Source organism: Carettochelys insculpta, chromosome 5 (genome assembly GCF_033958435.1).
Source record: "Carettochelys insculpta isolate YL-2023 chromosome 5, ASM3395843v1, whole genome shotgun sequence".
Taxonomy (NCBI): domain Eukaryota; kingdom Metazoa; phylum Chordata; order Testudines; family Carettochelyidae; genus Carettochelys; species Carettochelys insculpta.
In genome coordinates this window covers 26,412,213-26,433,339 of record NC_134141.1, presented here as the reverse complement: position 1 = coordinate 26,433,339, position 21,127 = coordinate 26,412,213, and the positions used below count along the sequence as shown (strand labels likewise).

General features: G+C 42.1%; 1 protein-coding gene across 5 annotated transcripts in view; it reads right to left on the bottom strand.

The window, feature by feature from the left end:
• KANK1 (KN motif and ankyrin repeat domains 1) overlaps positions 1–21,127 on the bottom strand; it is a 165,316-nt gene that overhangs the window by 37,500 nt on the left and 106,689 nt on the right. For 2 of the 5 annotated variants that reach the window (XM_074994821.1, XM_074994822.1), the window contains exon 2: positions 20,740–20,845. The exons of the other annotated variants lie outside the window; for them this stretch is intronic. In XM_074994821.1, coding sequence (XP_074850922.1) covers positions 20,740–20,776 — 37 coding nt within the window. In that variant the 5' untranslated portion in view covers positions 20,777–20,845. The remainder of the gene's footprint in view (positions 1–20,739; positions 20,846–21,127) is intronic. 5 annotated transcript variants of the gene reach the window in all.

Sequence of the window (21,127 nt, the reverse complement as noted above, 5' to 3'; positions counted from 1 at the left end):
GACCCTCCTTGCTCTCCCCTCCCTCCTTTCAGCTTACTGGCTTCCAGGCCAGGGATCCTTTTCCTTCCAGGCTTTATCTCCTTGACCAACATGGCCCAGTCTCATTCTTGGCTCTCATTCCCAATCTCCTTTCCACATTCCAACTCCAGTTTCCCTCTCAGCCTTCAGCTCCAGTTCCCTCCTAACACCCAACCCCCACCACAGCACCTTCTTCCAAACTACCTCCCTCAACTTCTCCCCAGATCTGGCTCTTGTCCCTCTGGCAGTTGATTCAGCTGGCTTCCTCCTGCTCAGTGCCTGGGCTTAGCAGAGCAGTCTGTAAGAGTGCAGAGGAGACACAGAGATGTACCATCACAGGGGAAAATCCTATGCAGCCTCCCATAGCCCCTGGGTTGAAGCATACTCCGTGTGGGTTGAATGGTTACAAATTTTATCTGTGGAGTTCTACTCTGCAGGCTTAACTGACGATTTTCAAAAGGTCTTATAACTTGGCCAGATTTCATGAGATTTTCATCACGATAGCAAAAGGCAAGGGTACTAGAGTTTTTCAGAGGAAAAGCTTCCAGAATTTCATATAGGCACAAACAATGGGGTTTGGGGTAAAAATCCCTGTTAAAGCCTTTTGGCTGAATATTTCCAAAAATACTCAACCTGAGACAGACTCCCAGTATGGACAGGTTAAGTTTGGCTAAGTTATAAGCAACTGAAAACAGAGATTATAAAGAGAAGTGTCAGGCAACCCTAATAATAGACATTGTTACCTGACACAACTCCTCTCCCCTCCAACAACAGTCCTTTATTCATGACATGTTATTTAAAGGTTATCAGAAAATTAACTTTAAAAAAAAAAAAAAAAAGCTGACACCGTCTTTTTAAGTTCATGTTCTTGCTGACTTTCTCCTCTGTAAAACCAATTTACAGAAAACATGGTTTACCACAAGGATTCAGAGCTCTGACATATACCATAGAAAAAAGATTGTATTATTTTCAAAATTAGTATGTTATATTTTTCTGTCAAATTTAAAATCATAGAGGTGGAAGGTTTAAAAAGCGGTAAGAATGTTATTAAAACATTTAACCCTTCATATCGTAATTGTGCTTTCGTGGCAAGAAAGTCCCAATATTCCACAGTTAACTTATCTGGGGACATCTACTCAAAACCTCTGAAGACAACTTGTTCAAGTTTAAGTTACAAGAGCTAAACTCCCAAAGATTTTCTCCCTGAAACAATTCAGCTGGAAATTGACCAAATGAAGCCTCTTCAAAATCATATCAATTTCTTGCTTCCTTGCAGGGAAGGCTGCAGCTAATTTTGTGGTCGCTAGCTAAACTGGCTATATTAGTAATGTTGACATTTTGCACCTGCCAGAATTAGCTACTTGTTTTTTTAAGAGATGGGTGCAGTTAATCACACACAAATTTTCATTTAAATAAGACTGGGTACATTCTGCCAGCACAATTACACCATTGTAGGTATATATAATATGCCAAACCTTTACACATTTCAAATGCACATCCATTGCAGATTTTGCTGTGAAGCTTCAAAGTACAGAAAAAGTGAAGCAGGTTGTTATTTTAGGGGACTAGAAAATGGTTCTGCCCATTTAAAAAAAAAATCTACTAAAAAGGAAAGGAAATAAAATCCTGTGACATTATCCTTTTCTCTCCTAGCCATGACATCCCAGATACAGCATGGATTCAGTCACTCCATTAGCATTTGATGGGCACTACTGCACTGCACAAAGCAGCATTGATTATCTTTTCAGGAAGCTATATCTATCTGCCACTCAAGCAAGAGCAAAAGTCAGCATATTTTGGGGCTTGCAGTGAGCAAGAAATCTAACAGCCACAAAAAAAGAGCAGTAACAGAGAACACTAGAAGGATTTCTTTTGCCCTCTTTATGTTGCCTCTGACTAGCACTGCAACAAGTAAAAGACATTCTCATAGCTCTGCAATGCTTCAAACAAAACATAAATTACATCACTGTGCCACACTGAACTTCTTTCTTTACGTGTTGATTTGCAAAGGTTAACTTACACACACACACAGAGACTGAAGTCAGCCTTTGGAATATGACATGCATTGCTATTTCATCTGCTGAACATTTGATAGTTATAAGCCAGACAACGTACATGCTCTTTTTGGACAACTGGTTGGGCTTGTGTACACTACCACCTTCCTTCGAAGGAAGGATAGTAATTAGGGTGTTGGGAGTTTACTAATGAAGTGCTGCTGTGCATAAGCAGCACTTCATTAAGCAAATTCCCCCCTGCGGCAACTTTGAAGTTTTAAACTTAGACGTACCGGCACGTGTCTAGCCGCGGCTCACCCGCCGGTACTTCAAAGTGTAAGGAGTAAGGGGACTTCGAAGTTGCCCCAGCACTTCGAAGTACCGGCGGGTGAGCCGCGGCTAGACATGTGCTGGTACGTCTAAGTTTAAAACTTCAAAGTTGCCGCAGGGGGGAATTTGCTTAATGAAGTGCTGCCTATGCACGGCAGCACTTCATTAGTAAACACCCTAATTACCATCCTTCCTTCGAAGGAAGGTGGTAGTGTAGACAAGCCTGTTGTGAAATCAGAGTCTGACAGAATTTGTACTTAATAGGGGCCTTGTTGTTTTTTTGTCACCATTAATTCAGTTATCTAGAATTGTGAACAAATTGCACTTCCCTCTCCCTACTGCTTAATAATCCCAAACTGGACATAAGCATCATTTAACAAACACACTGTTCTGGTCTCTCTTCCTGAACTGCTGTGACTGGCTCTGTCTAAATACTGCAGTCTTGCCAATTTCCACTAAATTATATCCTATCTGGTGCACTGAACAAGAACTTCAGCATATTAAGCTGCCGAGCCAGACCCTAGCATAGCCCACAGAAATCACTTCTTTTCCCTGAATGAGAGATTCAAAGACTACAGTGTTTAATTCACTGATTCAAATTAGCTAAAACCCTTTATATCATGTATATGCGAGCAACAGGAGAAAAAGGGAGAATTTGGACAGATGTAGTTTCAGTTCAACAAGCTAATTAAAACAAATCACTACTGTACAGCTTCCTGGGAGTATCAAGAAGTAGTGAATGGAGGAAGAAAGTCATCCTGGAAACATTTTAAAAGCTTATTCTTACAAGGCATCTTGAAGAATATACAGCTTGCATTTTAAAAGGTTCTCTTGCCATATGGTGATGGCACACACACTAAGGCATTTTATTTTGATCAAACAACTTCTTACTTAAACAAGGATAAATGTGTGGGAAATAAACCTTGTAATAAAAAAAAACTATTTACAAATCGCTAACCCAGTGAACTATGCACAGTGGGGGGCCCTGGGACCGTCAAGCTCTGCATCTTAATGTATTTATTAACGGAACTGTTGTACTTAGAACGATTAGTGACTTTAGAAAGTAACACCAGCACATGGACCGTACATAGGAGGTCAAAACGGTCAAATTTCAGCACTCCACCTCGGAAAGGTTGCTGACCCCTAGTATAAAATGTAAAGAGATAAATCAATGCAAAAATAAACTCCACCTTATTCATATTACCCTGTCATGGCTATCAGTAAACATCTCCTAACCACATACTTTTCAAAACCTGAAAGAAAAGAGTCTTTAGTTTGCTCTGTCATCTGACTCTGCTGATGTAAAGGAAAAGCTAGTGCTTGAATGGTAGGAAACTCCAAGAGAATGCCAGCTCTCCTTCCTTTACATCACAGAGGACTGTACTATAGATTGAACCTCTGAAATCTGGGACTTTCTCGTCTGGCAACATCCATGGCCTGGCAAGATCATGGATGTTGCTGGACCAGAGAGCACTGGTAGCCAGAAGCAGGGGCCTGCTGAGAGTCTGGCGGCTAGGAGCCCTGGCCAGGGCTGGACAGCTGCAATGGGGGCCAGAAAGCTAGTAGGGGCCAGGAAGCCAGCAGCAGCTAAGGAACAATGGCCAGGACTGAGATGTGGCAACTGGTAGCCACAGCTGGATAGCCACAACCAGGGGCTGGAAAGCTGAAGGCAGCTGGGGAGCTGCAGCTGGGGCCAGGCTTCTGTCCAGGAAGGTGACAGCAGTCAGGAATCCATGGCTAGGGGCCGGGAAGCTGGAAGCTATACAGCAGGAGCCATGGCTGTGGGCCAGAGACCAGGAGCAGGGCTGGCTGCCAGCAGGGGAGCACTGACCTCCTCTGCCCCAGGACCACACATGTCCTCAGGGTGCCAGACCAGCCAGGTCTACAAGTGCCACAACAGATTTCAGCAACCACAGCACCTGCTGGTTGCGAACTTGTGTACCAATGGCAGGCAAGGGGCAACAACAACTGGTCACTCTTCCCAGTTGCTTTTCTAAGTCTTGTCTAAACTAAGCTTCCCATGCTTCTTTCCTAGTTAACCCCTGGATGCATTTTTACTAGGAAAAGTGTTGCCTAATCACCTTCTCATGAAGGTAACTACCATGAGGTGAAATCCTAGTGAGGAACAGGCAGACTGACTTTAACACAAGTTATAGCTAAAATCTGCCTGGTCTTCATTAGGATTTTGCCTCATGTTCATCACTCTGAGTTTGCGGACAGGAGTTCAAAACATGCCTTATTCTTAGCAGCGACAATACCATACACACAGTGAACAGGATGGCAACAGAATGGAACCCTGTGAAGCAATGACTCAGAGAGCTGAGGAAGCAAGGGAGACCAGCTAACCAATAACCCCTGGAATCTGTCTGAAGGACAGGAACACAGCCACTCATCCATCCCTGTTGGGGTCCAACGGCAGATCACCACTTCCTTCTGATCAGCTGTATCAGTGCACAGCCCTCCCAGATACTATCAAATTACCCACCAACTGCATTCAGGGCAATCCTTCAACCTGGCCCAGACCTAAAGCCAAATTAGCTAAAATCAAGGCCAAACAGTATTTCAGATTCAGCTGGGAAGGTCTCGCCACTGCCTTCTCAATAACATTTCCTAACCAAAGAGGCTAATGACACTGGACACAACATTGTCCAAGAGAATCTAGTTAGTGCATCCTTAAAGAGAGAGTATGTTGACAAGCAAGTTCAGTGGCTTCAGTGGCTTCTTGCTAGCTTTTGCTAGTCAAGATGGAGGTAGATAAAACTCAGGTCTTAACTAGAGGATTTCTCACATCTGTCCCCAGCCTAACCCTCAAACCAACAATTCAATCAATGACATCAGCTGAAACTTGAACAAACACAGCTGCATTTGTCTCCTACCCAGACACAGCTGTGTACTCCCAGAAACACACAGAGTGTGTAATGTCACTACTTTTCATAGTATATAACCCTCTGAACAAAGGAGAAGTTGGGAACAGTTACAAAGGGTTATTGTAAAAAGGAAAGGGTCACCATAAGGAAAGTGTCTAACCTCTCTAGGGTACTACCTTACTGTATCAAACTGTAAGGGAGACCTCCATTTGTGGGTCACCCTTCTCTGCAGTTGTAAGGTCAACAAGAAAAAAAAACCCTGTCTTTTCCAATAACAATTTCCCAAATATTTTCACTTATGAGCACTGGTACAACTACATTTTGGTATGTGATTTTGCCATCAAGAAAAAAGTGATATACTCTACATGCACGCATTATGCGGTTTCAAAACCTTTTCCATTTGAAAAAATCCAGCACAAATTCCTCACTTGGGATTAGACATGTGCTGCATTTATAACAAAAGCAGTTTGTATGATTGAAACCATTTTCTAACAAGACCAAAAAAGAAAAACCCAAACAAAAACACCCTTTTCCCATACTTGGACGGTGCACACTGCTCATCTGATTTTTTCAAACTTTATAAAAAGAAAGTTCAGCATCAGCCAGAGTAAACATATAAAATATCAGCCCAAAAAGCTGTTTTATGGACAAATTCTGAATATCTGTAAATAGTTTAAAAGTACATCAGTAGCACTTCAATAAAGCCACACAAAACAGATTTTGCTACCTCTGCTTCACGTAACTGAAAATAAGAAGTACCCTCATGTATAAGCAGACCTCTGTAGAGAAAATATGCATCTGTTAAAAAAAAAAGCAAACACTCAGTATGTAACAATCACAGAACAGGAACACAAGAAACCTGACCAGAACTGACATAAATCATTAACAAGCTTTCTTCAGTCTGCAGCCTTACACAGTGCCTCTGTGTTAAAGAGGAGTCAAAACTTTACATTAAAACACACAAAAATAAACCAGCAAAAATATATGCAACTAATGTGCATGTACCAGGTCTCAGTAGTTAGCTTTCAATTTCACCAGTTGAAAAAAAAAGAATCATGATTTAAAAAAAACAAAACAAAACAAAACAAAAACCAACCATTTTTTTTACAATGGCAAACAAAGCTAACATCCATTTTCTCCTCTAAGTTCTCTTCTATTTCACAGCCCTACTTACCGTTCCATGAAGGGGTAACTGTTGAATGTTTCAGTGTTTCGTTTTCAGGAAATTAAGTCTAAAGCACAATTTTCCCCAGCGTTAAAGGGAATGCGTACTCCTAACACATCAGCAGGCAAGGAGCCCTGGGTTTGCTACAGAGAACTTATTTATACTCTTGGAATTTCCTGACAAAATTCTAGTCTGCCTGCCAGCCAACAAAGCTCAGTTTTTCTTTGCATCATAAGCAGTGATAACGGACACAGAGAACTACCTCTCACAATGAGTTAAATTTATAAAAACAATGACAAACATATTGTACTCATATATGAGCAAAGAAGGACTAAATCTTTCTCAGGAAGTCAAACTAGGAAGGAATGAAAAACTGTGATGATTTCTCTTACTCATTCCACACTCTTCCCCCCCCGCACCCGCTGTCTGTTGGTCTCTGTCACACACACAGATAATTACTTGCCCACATTATCTCTATTGTAGCTGCCATCCTCCTACCGCACTCTGCTTTCCTTTGCTCTTTTTTAACACATTTTATAACTTCAAGGATAAAAATAAAATCTTTTTGTATAAATCCAACACCAACTTTTTTCTTTTTCAAGGAAATGGTCAAACAATAGTTGGCACCTTTCACATTGACTCAAGGTGTTTTAAAATAATACATGAGCTTATGTGGTTTCTTAGCAATAGGACATGCCTTCTAACTCAAATCAATGTAACTGGGAATCCAGGCCCAAAGATTTTAATTCACTACATCTTGAAGAGATTCATGGACCTTTCAGTTAAACCTCTTCTCATTTCCACCTAAAAAGAAAACCGTAGACATCAACACTTTTATATATAAAATTACATGGAAAGATTTTAAAAAGCTCAGAACCAAAGCAAAGCCTGCACTGCAGGTTGAATTAACTATTTTGTTTAACCCCCAATGAGCTCTGAATTTTCACTTTTCATGTTGCTCAAATTCTTTGCCACCAAACCAAAATGAAGAGTTAATCTCAGCCACTCTAGTCACCACATTTGTGCCACAGAAGCAGCAGTGCATCACACAGCACCAGGTCCACCGACTGCCAGGGGGACAAGGTGGAAGGGGGCAAGGAGGGCAACTGTACTGGGGCCTGGAGATTCAAAGTGGCCCAGACCTGTCCACAGCCACAGCCCCAGGCCCCTTTGAATTGCTGGTGGAATGGTGCCGTTATCAAGTCACTCCTGCCACACACCCAGGCCAGCAGTGGTATCAGCCCCACAGCACACCACACCACACCTCACCTTCTCAGGTGTTGTCTACGTGACTATTTTTTGCAATGGTGTAACTGCTCTGTACTCCTGCATACTTTCTCACACAGCTGCACCCCACTTCACCCCAACCCCTATCCCAGGTTCAGCCCAGAGCTTCCCCTCACACTCCCAATCACTCATATGCAGCACAGAGCCTGCACACCAACCCTTGCTCCATCCTGGTGAGGGAGAGCAAACGAAGGATGGAGATGGGATGGAGTGAGTGGGGACAGGGCCTTGGAGAAGGGCTAGGATGGGACCTGGCCTCAGGGAAGGGGTGTCTGGGTCTGTGTGATTAGACAGTTGGCAACCCTACTGAAGTCACTTCAAGAAGAAAGGTGAAAGTAACGATAAGCATCTGGGCAGAGTAAACAAAATTTTGCCCGTGGTACTAGGCAGAAGTGTGTGGCACAAGTCTTGGGTAGAAACCAAACAACTATCACCACTTGCTGATGTGTCTGAATATACAGTCTGCCTCACACCTCATTGTGTACAGCTGACTGAACATGATGTAAGTAGCTGGAACCATGCCCACAATTTGGTCTTTACAATATGATTAACTATTGTCCCAATTAGAAGGTTGGCCAAGCTCCACATCGTTCATTCCATGTAGAATGCTGCACTCACTGTTCCTCTCAACCAGATTCGAGCCTGGGGAGAAATCAGACCTAAAAATTGTTCCTTTTAAGCAGTTACCAATTTAATTTAAGAGACAGTACTTCACAGGAAGTCTCTGAACTGTGTGTACAAGCCTCTGTTCTTAAAAAGTGGTAAAAGAAACACAGGACAGCCCATCTTTAGTTTTCTCCCATCAGAGTTTGTTGGAGGAAAAAAGAAAAAAAAATTCACAAAAACCCAGTGCACGTAGGAATATGAAGCGTCATTCACACCCCCCCCGCCCCCCCCCCCGAGTTATGCTCAATAGTAGATGCCAAAATTCTTTTGGGGGAAAAAAAGAGTAATGAAAACTAATATTAAAGGCTAGTCAAACACACTGGAAAGGGAAAGAAAATAGCAGCTGTCCCCATGTGGTCCATCTGTTTGTCATTATTTTGTGGCTTCAAGTGCTTGACATCTGACACAGATGTGTCTCAGTCAGGATCACACATCTACAGTAGACCTTCCTCAAAGCTCTGTAAATAATTCCACAAGCCAAAGAGTTCTGCCATAAACATAAAGGGAGGGGGAAAAAACCTGAAAATGCATCAGTTTCCTCCACAGATTGATTTCACATTTACACAGCTATTTGGACTGATGAATATTAAAACTAAAGGCAGAGATTGTGTCTTTATTCACTCTTTTGACCTCCCAGACTCTTATGGAGCCAAACAGAAACATTCAGCTACTGTTTACAGGGAAAACAAAAATGAAGCCAGAGAACAGCACTAATGACTGAGAAGCTGATTAGTCTGCAGAAAAACTGAGGACTCAGTGAAATTAGACAAGTGTCTAGTGGTGGCCATTCTGACTTCCTTCAACAGGGGTCAGCAACAAAAATAGCAAGAAGAGCCATTTCTTCCTATTCAGTAAAAAAAAAAAAAAAATTCAAGAGCCGCAATGGATGTGACTATGAGATGGTCCTTAATAAATAACACCAAACCATACTTTTTGTAACCCCTATTTTAAGACCACGCCCCGCCCCCCACACACACACAGGCTGTGTCTACACTGAAACAAAACTTTGAAATGGCCACACAAATGGCCATTTCAAAGATTACTAATGCTGCATGGCTTGTCCAGATGGGGATCCTTTCTGAAAGGACCCCAGGAACTTCGAAATCCCCTCATTCCTATCTGCTGCTTCAGTGTAGACGTAGCCAAGGATTTGTAATGCAATATGTATTTACTGCAGGAAGTTCATAAACTTTTTACCTATTATATTTCCTCAAAATTTATGTTTGTGTTTGTACCACTGTCTTCCTGACAGTCACTCCCGAGCCTTCTCTCTCCCTCTGGAGGATGCTAGGGGAGTTATCCAATGTTTTGAAATCACATATTGTTTCCTATTTAGATATGAGATGTTCATTTTTGGACTTTTACACATTCACTGTTTATCAAAAATAATAAGGATTTTTTTTTCTTTACTTTTCAATTATAGCATCAGGAGCCACAAAGAAATCCTTAAAGAGCCACATGCGGATCTGAAGCTTCAGATTACAGACCCCTGTCGTACAACAACAGACTATATCATATGCCCTTACAAAACAAAAACCAGAGTGAACGGCCCAAGTGCAAGCTGGACAGGATTTATATCAGACATTTGCGCAAGAGGGATTTTGTCTCAACATGGATGGAAAAACGTAGATGAAGTTCTGAAAAACATTTTTAAAAATTAACACACACCCCACTCCACCTCTCTTTTTTTAAAGGAGCAGCACACTAAAATTGGTGGCCACTTAGCGTATAAAACCTCAAACATGTATTTTTGGTTTAAATAACTGCCTTTAAAGAATTCAAACATTAGCAAGCCACCTCCAGTGACTGAAGTAGACTTATGGTCACCTTTCTAGCCAGCTTCTCAGTTTTCACATGCAAAACAACTTAGTAAGTGAACCGACTCCTCTGGCTGCATGTGGAAACATCAATTTGCATGTACTCACCGAGAGAGGTGCAGTGAATACGACCCTTTATGTCATGAAATATCCACTTAGTTTACTTACATACGTGGATGTGCACTTCTGATGGCCAAGTAGGGGAGATGGTGTCAATAAGTGAGAAGCCTTGTTAACATATTGCTAATGATTCCCCTGTTCAAACTCTAGTACAGTAAATCCCCGACCCTTGCGGCAGGGTTTCTCTCAGATGCGAGAAACAATGCTGCAAGCAGCTGTGTGCCCCCCAGCTAGGAGAAGCTGGGAGCTGTGTGGCTGCCTCCCCCACGTCCCCCAGCTAGGGGAAGTGGGCGGCTGGCATGATGGCAGAGCACTGCTGCTCCCTGGCTTCACCCAGCAGAGACTCCAGCTGCCTGTATCCCCCAGCCAAGGGAATTCCAGGGGTCCCTGCTCCCCAGTTTACGCAAAATTGTGTGTGTGTGTATGAGTATGGATGATCCATGAACTTTACTGAGCCAGATATGAACTTCTGGTACCACGAATCTGAAAAGACTTTTCAAGAAAAATTCTAGAGGGAATTAATCTATTCACCGACTATAAGAAGTTCCTATTTAGTCAAATAAGACTGGCAAAAATTATGAATGAAAAGCAGAGACCCTCAGGAAGTTCCATATACAAAATATCTGTTCTCTGTAATACCACATAGCACGTTGTGGAGGGATGTAAAATCCCATTTAATTAGTTAACCAGTTAAACATTAAATTTAACCAGTTAACTGATTAAATGGAGGGGAGGTGGGGAGGCTGTCCCCTGCCGCAGATGGGGGCTGCTCTGTCAGGGATGGAGCACCTCTGAAAGTGGAGCTCCCAGGCTGGGCCTACTATGGCCAAGGGCTATTCCGACCATGCTGGAGCCTTCCCTGCAGGCCATGCAGAGCGGGAGCAACCCCCTGCCTGCACTGGGCTGCTCCAACCCCACTGGTTAACCGTAACCGGTAAGCCTCTTCTGCTTAGGATGTACAGCTGTAAAATAAGACAAAATGCAGTAAAAGCCACAGTCATAAAATAATCAAGAGGACAAATAGGAAAGGGTTATCAAAGGGTCAGTAATCATACTACTTTGGAGGGAAAAATATCTAGATGGTCGTAACTGGAAAAAAATGAAGCAAGATGGAGGGGAAACAAACAGCGGTCATTTGCCACGCTAAATCGGCATTTTGAAATCTTGAAAAAACCTGGCTGTATCCAAACTCAGAGCAGGATCCATCAGAACAAGTCTCCAGGTGGGAGTCTGTAATTTAAAGTCTGTCCAGCTGTGTTATTCAGACACTGTTACTATTCTAAGAACCACTGCTGTGAAAGCTGCAACATATGTCATATGAACAACAAGTTCAACCCTTTATTTCAATAACTGTGATAGTTATGAATTTGAGTGAAGGAAGAAAGCATGAGGACTCTTTACATACAAGGCTACATTCCCCAAAGATGTAGGAGAGGATGTGAGCAGGGTTTGCCAGTGTGAGTTGTACATATTTCTGGAGGTTCCATCACATGACAATCTTTAATTAAAGATTAATCTTAATTTTTGGAGACCTCAGGGCAATCCTGGCAGGTTGGCAATCCAAGGGAAGAAGGAAATCACATTGGGAACAGAGTGGAATTGAATTTCAGGGGGAAGAAGTACAGTATATGGGGACAATGCAGTTTGAGAGCTAATTCATTCCCTAGTACTGCTGAGAAAACAAAATCTGGCAGAGACTGTTTTTATGTGATCTTTGGATTTACCCAGTGCTTTTTTTGTAGGCTCCTGGCCTCCACGCTCCCTGCACTGCCAGGTTGTTGCAGTGGGGGCTCCAGCTCCTGGCTCCTGCTGCTGCAGGACAAGTGGGTGCTCTGGCTCCTGGCCCTGTTAAGCCAGCAGAGGCACATCCACACAGCCTCTGCAGGGCCAGCAATGAACCCTCGCATGGCTATGGTAATGAGCTTCAAGAGTATGCAAATAGGAAGCCATTTGCAATCCCAAGAAGCTCACTTTGCACAGCTCTGCTGGCAGTGGCGCCGGGCAGAGCACCACGTAGACCCAGCCTAAGTGAGAGTAAAATCCAGGCCATAGTGCTATACAAAAGTGAAAATCACAAACTCATTGGGGACTATGAGCTTCCATGAGCTTATTGATCACAGCTACTTGGTAGGGACATATGGTCGCTGAGATACTTTCATTACAAGACCATTAATGGATTTCAGAAGCTAAAGATAAAATACCTTTACCTGGATTCAGAATTGGAGAGGGAGCCAGTTCATACTGTTAAGAGACAGATCACAAAAGAAGAACCAGTTGCCATCTCCATGCAACTTTCATGGTCAGACCCAGGCAGGGCACGTCAGAAGCTTAACCTTGAGATTTAAGAAAACAATGATGGCCCCAGGCAAACAGACAGGTGCTACTGGATTGCTTTTTTGGTTTTGTGAATATACTAACACGGCTACCTCTCTGAGATGAACCGCGCTAGAGAGGAAGGGGAGTAGTCTTTGAGCTAACCAAAGATACGTGTTTGTAGGTAGGCCAGCTGTCCAGGACAAATGAGCAATCCAACAAGATACATGTTGCACTCCACCTTGGATGCAGTGGTCCCTAACGTAGCACGTTAAGTGACTGATCCTGACAATTCTTTGCTGTGCTTTACCCTTCTTACTAGCCTCAAACCCATCTTATCTGGTTTTATCTTCAGCCAGTTGCTTTTCATCCAGATTTCAATTTCCTCCCAAATAAAACAACATCTGGGATAACATTATCCACATACAGCCTATACACCCAAACTTCCTTGAGTATAACTGTATCACTCAAGGGGCATGGATTTTCCATGTTCCTAAGCAGTTACAACAACCTACTTCCCTGCACAGACAGGGCCATATCAATGTGATGGCTTCTCCTGTCCACAAAACTACCACTTTTCAGGAGGGTGTTGAACTGATGCTGATGGGAACAAGTCCTCCTTATGGTGTTGGTAGCCTCGTCGCTGAAGTACTGCAGCTGTGCCACTGCAGCATTCGAAGTGTGGACAAGCGCTGAGTTTAACAGCAACTAATTACATTTCTTTGTAAAATTACTGGGGAAGCCGGAGAGAAACACTCATAGGGAGTGGGAGACAGGTGAGGAGAGACACAATGGCACAAAGTCCTGGGAACCCCAGTCCTTCCATGTGAGCTCTCAGGAAAGTTGCCCATTAGGACACTCCAGGGTCCAAAGCCAAGCCAACGCCATGACCATACATTGCTGGAGAGGATGCAGTCGTGTCAGAAGCATGAATCAAACAATGAGTAAGAAAGATATTACTATAAATCCACCCCAAAGAGACAGATAGTCAGCTGTTAAAATGTGCCCATTCTGAATTGTTAGAAATTTGCCCCCGAGACAGATTTGGAATCACTAGGTAAGAAATGTTGGGTTCATGAAAATGTAGATAAGTTTTGTAATGATGTTGTTGAAACTGGTGCATGCAACCCTCCACCCCACAAATGTCAAGGTCTCCACCCTAGTTTGTTTCAAAGTGGTGTGCATCATCAAAATGAATCACCACATCTACATGGGTGAGGCGCTGGTAAGATACCAGTTGTATAAATCTTGCATGTATCGTGCCCATGCATGGAATGCTAAGATGCAGCAACTCAGCATTGTTCTCCTATTTGGAAGCAATGGTGCCAAATCAACACTAGCCGCACCCCATGCAAAAGAGGAAGCATTCAGTTTATTCTTTCATTTTAATCATGATTGGACATATGCCGATTGCACTCTGAATGCTGAAGGAAAGGCAAGGCATAGCTGTATATGTATACCGTGAGTCACACTGTCCCCAGTACTGAACCACACCAGCACTGGTTGGGTATTTGGCTCAACTAAAATATGAACTCATCTGAACCTGACTAGTTCATAAGAACTGAACTAAGCAAACACTATGTGGTTTGAGTTAAGAATACTCAAATTTGCAGAATCAATGGCACTGAAGTACTATTCTGGAAAAGCCTGTTCTCCAGGAAATCATCCCTCCAGTGAAGAAGAATGCTAGCAGCTGTCTGTCTGGGTGCCATTCCCAGCGTTCATACATGATGTTCAAATCAGTGGGGGAAAAAATGGTACTGAAATCTCAAATGTCTGGAGCTACTAAGCTTCTGAACACTCATTTCTGCTAATCTCAATTCACACATGAGAGTCCCACAAAAATATGTATTTTAACTCTAACCTAAATGACAAAGAGAAACATCTGCCTTCCTACGACAGATTCCATTAATATTCTAAAGCAGTGGTGGGCACCTGCGGTCCATATGGGTGATCTGATTGCAGGCCGTGAATGTTCTGCTGATGTGGACCATAAGCAGGCACTACCCCCCACCCCACCCCCACAGCTCTCAGTGGTGGCAGTTCTCTGCTCTCGGCCAATGGGAAATGCAGGGACAGAGTCTGCAGGTGAAGGGGCCACAGGAATGTGCCGGCCACTGCTTCCCACAGCTCCCATTGGCCAGAGAACCGCAGCCACTGGAAGATGCAAGGGGCAATGCCTGCAGACAGTCGATGTCAGCAAAATGTCTCATTGCCCACAATCAGATTATCCTGATGGGCCGCATGCAGCCCACAAGTTCCCCACCCCTGCTCTGAAGAACTATTACAACCTAGTTTCTCCTTCAGCTGCATTTATTACCAGTCCTGGCCCCATGGGTTCTGCCATGAGTTTGTGTGCAGCTGCACCTGATCCGAGATTATATTCTTTCAAGTAGTTTCCTGTGGCTGAATAAAATAATTAGAGAAGCTGCTGCAATAATTTATCAAAAATATCCTGGTAGCTCAAGCAAACTTGTAAGCAATGCTTATAAATATTTTGCAAAATTTCCTAAAAAGCAGTGAGAAGTTTTGCATGACAAAAAGAAAGCAAATGTTGGCTTAAAGCAGTCCAGTTTTATAAATAGACTTTTAATGAAAATGCTTAATACATGATTACTAGATGTTTGACTCAACGGCTGATCAATTATGCATTGTTATAGAGCTTCCCTCCCACCCCAATTAATGAGATTTAAGAAGTAATGCTGGAGTTTTTCTATTTGCCTTTTGGGATTCACATTTTCAAGATTCTCTTACAATTAGGAGGGCTTGAAACATTACTATTATTTAATGGAAAAAAGCAAGCAGAGCATCTCCCAATCACATGATCACAGGAGATGGGGCTTTAAGAAAACTACCGAGACTCGTGATAAAAATCACAGAAGTTAGCAACACTCCCCCAAACTTTGGAGGGGTAGCCGTGTTAGTCTGGATCTGTAACAGCAACGAAGGGTCCTGTGGCACTTTATAGACTAACAGAAAAGTTTTGAGCATGAGCTTTTTCTGTGCTCACGAAAGCTGATGCTCAAAACTTTTCTGTTAGTCTACAAGGTGCCACAGGACCATTCATTGCTGCTCCCCCAAACTTTTACTTCTGCTTAATCCTGCAGAGCTGACCAGAATGTGTCAGTATCTTCCGGTCTCTGAAAGCAAGGGCTTAAAATCATGCCCTACTGAGTGATCTAAGGGAGAGCTGGATTAAACCATGACAGAACAAACCCTACCTCAAGTCGGCAGGTAGGTTTTACAGTTTTCCCTTTGGAGTCAGGGAACCTCTATCAGAGGTACCCGAGATCTAGCGGACTACTGGATTTTAATTACTTAAGTCAGGGGAATAAGTTAAGCTGCTCCTTGGAAGCCTGAACTCTAGAGCTCTGGTAAAGGCTTGCTTGATTATATGAAGTAGGTCTCCAAACCCTTTTAAAGTCACACATCAGTAACTCTCACTGTTCACACTGAATGCTCTGAGGATGTATTTCACTGCACACAGTGTGAAGTATGAAAAATCAGTTGACGGGGAAGGGGGACACTGAGGCAGCTGTGCCTCAGTGCCCCTCCACTATCTGTTGACCTGTTCCAGTGTAGGTGTGTCCTGGCCCTTCAGCCAGACCAGACCCCTTCCAAGGCCAGAGAGTCCAACACAAAAAGTCTAACAAATGTATATGAACCAAACCTTCGGCCCAGCTGGCCATAGCTGGCAGCCCCCTTGTCAGGAACCTCTGATGCTCTAGCCTAGACAGTCGTCCAGTCTAATCATAGACTTCTGTGCTTTGATCAGGCCCACAGCCTGTGGGCTTAGACACACCGTGCCTTGCTCTGAAGAATCTGATGAAGCTCTTCTCCAGCTAGACTTTGGCTCTAGGTAGGCCTGACCCTCTCAAAAGTGTGCAAGGAGGTGGATTAATAGGCCCATATCAAACCATTCACAGCATTTGCAGGGTAAATACTTCATCACAGGGCCTATGTGACAGTACTGTACCAATACTATGCCTTACCTACTGCACAGACAAAGGATGTCTGTAAATTTTAAGAGTTGCTTTCCAATTGACTCAAGGTTGCAAGAAAAATTTCTGTTGCTAAGCACAGGTGCATGGCACACGTCTACAAGCTCTGCATGCAAATGTATGGAAGTATCAGTGAGAGGAATTTGAGGAGAGCACGAAAGCGAACTGAGCCCAGCGATCAGTTCCCTAATGCCTGTAGTGTTCTCTAGCTTTGTTGCATTGCAAAGACAATGCAATTTTTTTGTGTATTCCTTTCACTAGTGAATCCTGTTTCATATTATGGGATTTGTAGCTCTTTGGTGTACCAGATCCCAAACATATTTGCCTGTGTTAAGACGGAACAGAAATCAGCAGCTAAGAGAAGAAAGACTTTTTGCATTAAAAATAAAACATCAGAAAGAGGTATTTCTGTGGGGCATTGTTTTGGTTTTAGGGGGTAATGGAAACATTTCCAAGCAACCCCATAATGTAAGTTGCAGTCTGAAATTAATTGTGATTATCTGTTAATAGGGGTTTAGTCAGTGGAAAACCTAATAGACTTAATTGCAACAGTGCTGGTGGGGTCTTGCAATATTACATCTGTGTCCATCAAGGCGGATGCTAAACCAAGTAATATGTGTTGTAAGTTGAGCCCAGAGGGTGGTGATGACATTGTTACTATCTGAGAAATCATCATCTTAGGCTGCCCTGCCTTACAGTCACTAGAATTTTGTTTGGTGTCACTGGTTGGTAGGGACACTCAGTGAAGCTGCACTTCCAAGTAGCTGCCCTCTTAAGCACCACATTCCTAACAGAGGGCCTGCTGTAACAAGCTGCACTGCTCCAGCCCCATGGAGTTTCGAGACCTAGTCAGTCAGCACAAGAGGCCAAACCCAGCTTAGAACTAGATTCTAGTAAGTGAAGAACTGACAATACTCTGAGCCCCACAATTCTCAGTGAAACAAAACAGAAACCATTTCCCATAAAGAGGAAAGAAAGCCATTCATCTCCCATCGTCGTCTGCAGCAGCTTATGCTTGATGTTAGTGAGACCTAAACCAAGAATTAGAAGCCAGTCCCTCTTAAAAATAATTTCCTTTTTTTGAGGATGATGAACAAAACTTATAGTTCATGCTAACAAAACAAAACAAACACAATTTTCGTACTACATATGAATACTGTGCAACAGAACCAAAAAAGGAATATTTAAACTTGACTTTAAGTAATTCACCAACAACTGAATCATTGACAGACCGGCCTTAATTCCATTACAGTTCCAGTTATTTATTAGCCTTATTTAAAGTATACCATCTTTGCTGAAATATACAAGAACTATTAAAATTTACAATCAGCAACCTTTTTCACAGCTAGCTTTCGTCAAGTTATTTGCCCTTTAGATGGTCTCATATGACAAACAGAAAAAATATTTATAACTAAACGTATCATCATTCCAATGCATATTTGTTATAAAAGAAGTTCTCTGAGTTCTTCTACATACATGCGAAATGGAGTGAATCTTTCCCATAAACAAACTTTAAAACTCCCCTTCCCAATCTGCAGCCAATCTGCCAGATAGGCTCAAATAGTCTGAAAATTAATCAAAAAGACATAGTAGGCATACACATTTAGTAGTCTCAGTACTCACATTGGTAAGTTAGCAGCTAAAGCAAAGAACCATTCACCTTGCAGATCAAGGTGGTTGAATTTGTGCTCAAAACAGGCAAAATAAAAACAGGCAAACTATTCAAGTAGCATATGCCTAGTTCTGAAGCTCATTGCAAGTCTAGTTCCTTTCTTGCTAATGACTGATTCAGAAGTCCTGTGTGCAGAACATCCCCACCTCTGAAGTTATTCACTCTTCGAAACCTGCTGTAATATTCCCAACGCCCAGATGAGCAGGAGTTAAAGGCGATCTCCCTCACTTAGCACAGTAGAATAGCAAATCATACATGTCTGTAGAAAAAGCACTTAACCCATTGTGAAATATCCAGGTTTGGAGAAGCATGCACATACAAAACTAAGTGTTACACATTAAAACTGAGGCCTCAAGGGTTTATAAAGCGGACAAGTCTTGACAGCATTTTACAAAGCAGTGGAACAGTATACAGTACAGCTGAACTTTCTGTTTTGACACAGTTGATTATACTTGCTCTCAGTAAGGGAGCAAACCATTTCTACTCTGTACTGAGTCCTATTTTGCAGACAGATCTCAAAACTAAACATTCTTGTAGTAACAGATTCCCATTTCAAACATTTAGCATTTAATAAGTTGAAGCATCAGACTATCACAATTTTCTGTTATTAGACCATTTAACAGTTCAAAATATTAAAAGGCCAATCAGATATAGTCAAATATATCTATGCAGAACGTTGTTTTAAAAAAAAAATTTGAAGTACAAAGTTCTGCCTGGCCTGAAGCACGAATACATGGAGAAAAATAAAAAGCGAAACCTGTGGTGGGTGAGGAACTAACATTGAACTTCTGTGTCTAATTCAAATTGCAATATCTTTATAAAGTGTTATAATTTTTTTTTAAAATAAACTTGGTATTTATTTTTAGAAAAAGTTACATATACAACATAACTATTTATATACAAAAAGAGAAAATTATCACGATTATCTTGAATATGGGTCAATCTTATTTTGTTAATAGTTTTTTTAAATTATTTCTGCTTCTGCTCAGTGTTTTAAGGCTGTTTACCAGACATGTAAACTATGATCAGAAATTACCAAGAAGTTCATTTTCAATAGAGTTTTCCATTTATCCCACTAGTCTGTTAGGATTGGGATGTAAGAATTCTTCATCTCTTTGCACAACCAAAGATAACTTCCACCTGCTTTTTGCCCATAGAGAATACTTTCTAGTTCTTTGTATTGACAAATTCTATGCCAAATTCTATACCAAACATAACTAATGCAGCCAGTACCTTACGGATCTCATACTAGTTCTGTAACAGAAGTTTCTAAAGTTAAAACATTGCCAAACAACATGTGTAACTACAAGTATTGCCCATCATCTAACAGACTATATTTCAACAAGCATGTGTGAGTCCAATAAAATTTTTATAATCTTTAAAATAGTTGTAATATCATTTTTGACTCACCAGCAAAATGTGTTTAAAGGTTTCACATGCCATGGGAAAAAACATAACACGCTTCTCACATTCCCAGGCCTCAGTTTGCACGCCCATGCTGCAAGCTTGCATACATTAGGAATACTTAGTGCACTAGAGTATGAAAGCTTCTGCCTTGCATCTGAAATTCTCCACCTAGTTTGCACTGAAAGGCTGACTGCAGTATGCTAAAGTCATGTTTGTGGAATGCTCCAGAGAGCAAGAAAATATTGACACAACAGTTAAGTGCTGCAGAACTTTTCATATCAACTGTTCCATAATCTCTGACCCCTTCCATTTATCAACCTCACTTGTAACCTTTGAACATCCCTTAGACTCAGATTTTAAAGAGTAACCAATGTTACCCATATCCATTAGTGTTACCCTTGTTACTCTTGGGCAGCCACCCAGGAGAGATTCAGGTACTGCCCAGCTGATATTCAAAGCTCCCATAGCTGCCCACAGCCGGCTGCATGTGTTTCTATTGGTGGTGCACATCTGGACACATGATGGTTCATATAACAAAATCCATTCCACCCCAGATGGAAAAAGTTACAGGCAACACTGACCCGCACCCAAATAAATTCCCATGGCGATGCATAACCCAAAGTAAAACGAATAAATAACACTCATTCTAGATTATGGTGGAAACCAAAAGAAGTACAAATTAGACACATAAGAGACGTCCAACACCCTAGGCTTCAGACGTCACATGAGCGCTTGTCAGGCCTAAAACTCCACTACACCATAATATCCATTTGTCTGCAGTGAAACTATAAGGCTGATATCTGATGCTAACTAGTGCAGTTACTTCAGTTCATTTAGGCTGATTTACTCCAGGTGACGTTCTGCCACTAGAACCTTCATTCATTCATGTTTTCAAGTGAGGAGAGCTATTTGCAAAATGCATCAAAACAAAAATAGCCAAAGGGGAAAAAACCCTCTTTACTATAGAAGGAAAATGCTGCCAAATATTTGTTTAGTCATTTGCGTCTAACAAATTCACAGTTTCATAATAAACAATGTTTTAAACAAACCTCAATAGGGAAAAGTGTCCCAATGTTAGTTACCTGAGATAATGCCACTACTATTCGCTGGGCAGGCCATATTTGTTCCAGAAATATGTTGTTAGGAGTCATGCAAATTTCATGCATCAAGTCCAACCAGGCATGCAACCTGAAAAAACAAGGGGGAAAAAAATGGCAGTTACAATTTGACAGTTATAGGCAGCACTGTTCAGCGTCTCCTTTTCAGTACATAGATCCAAATGTAGCTGATCATTGTCAGAGTCTGAGGGCTTATCTTCACTCAAATGTTAACTTGAGAGTGTTGCCCCCCACTGGAGTGCTTTCCACCCACAATACCCTTATCTCAAGCACAGTAGTGTTTTAATTCAAAGTTGGCTGACTTGTCAGGTGGGACAGGCTGAAGCCCATGTGCTGCCAACACTTGCTCTGC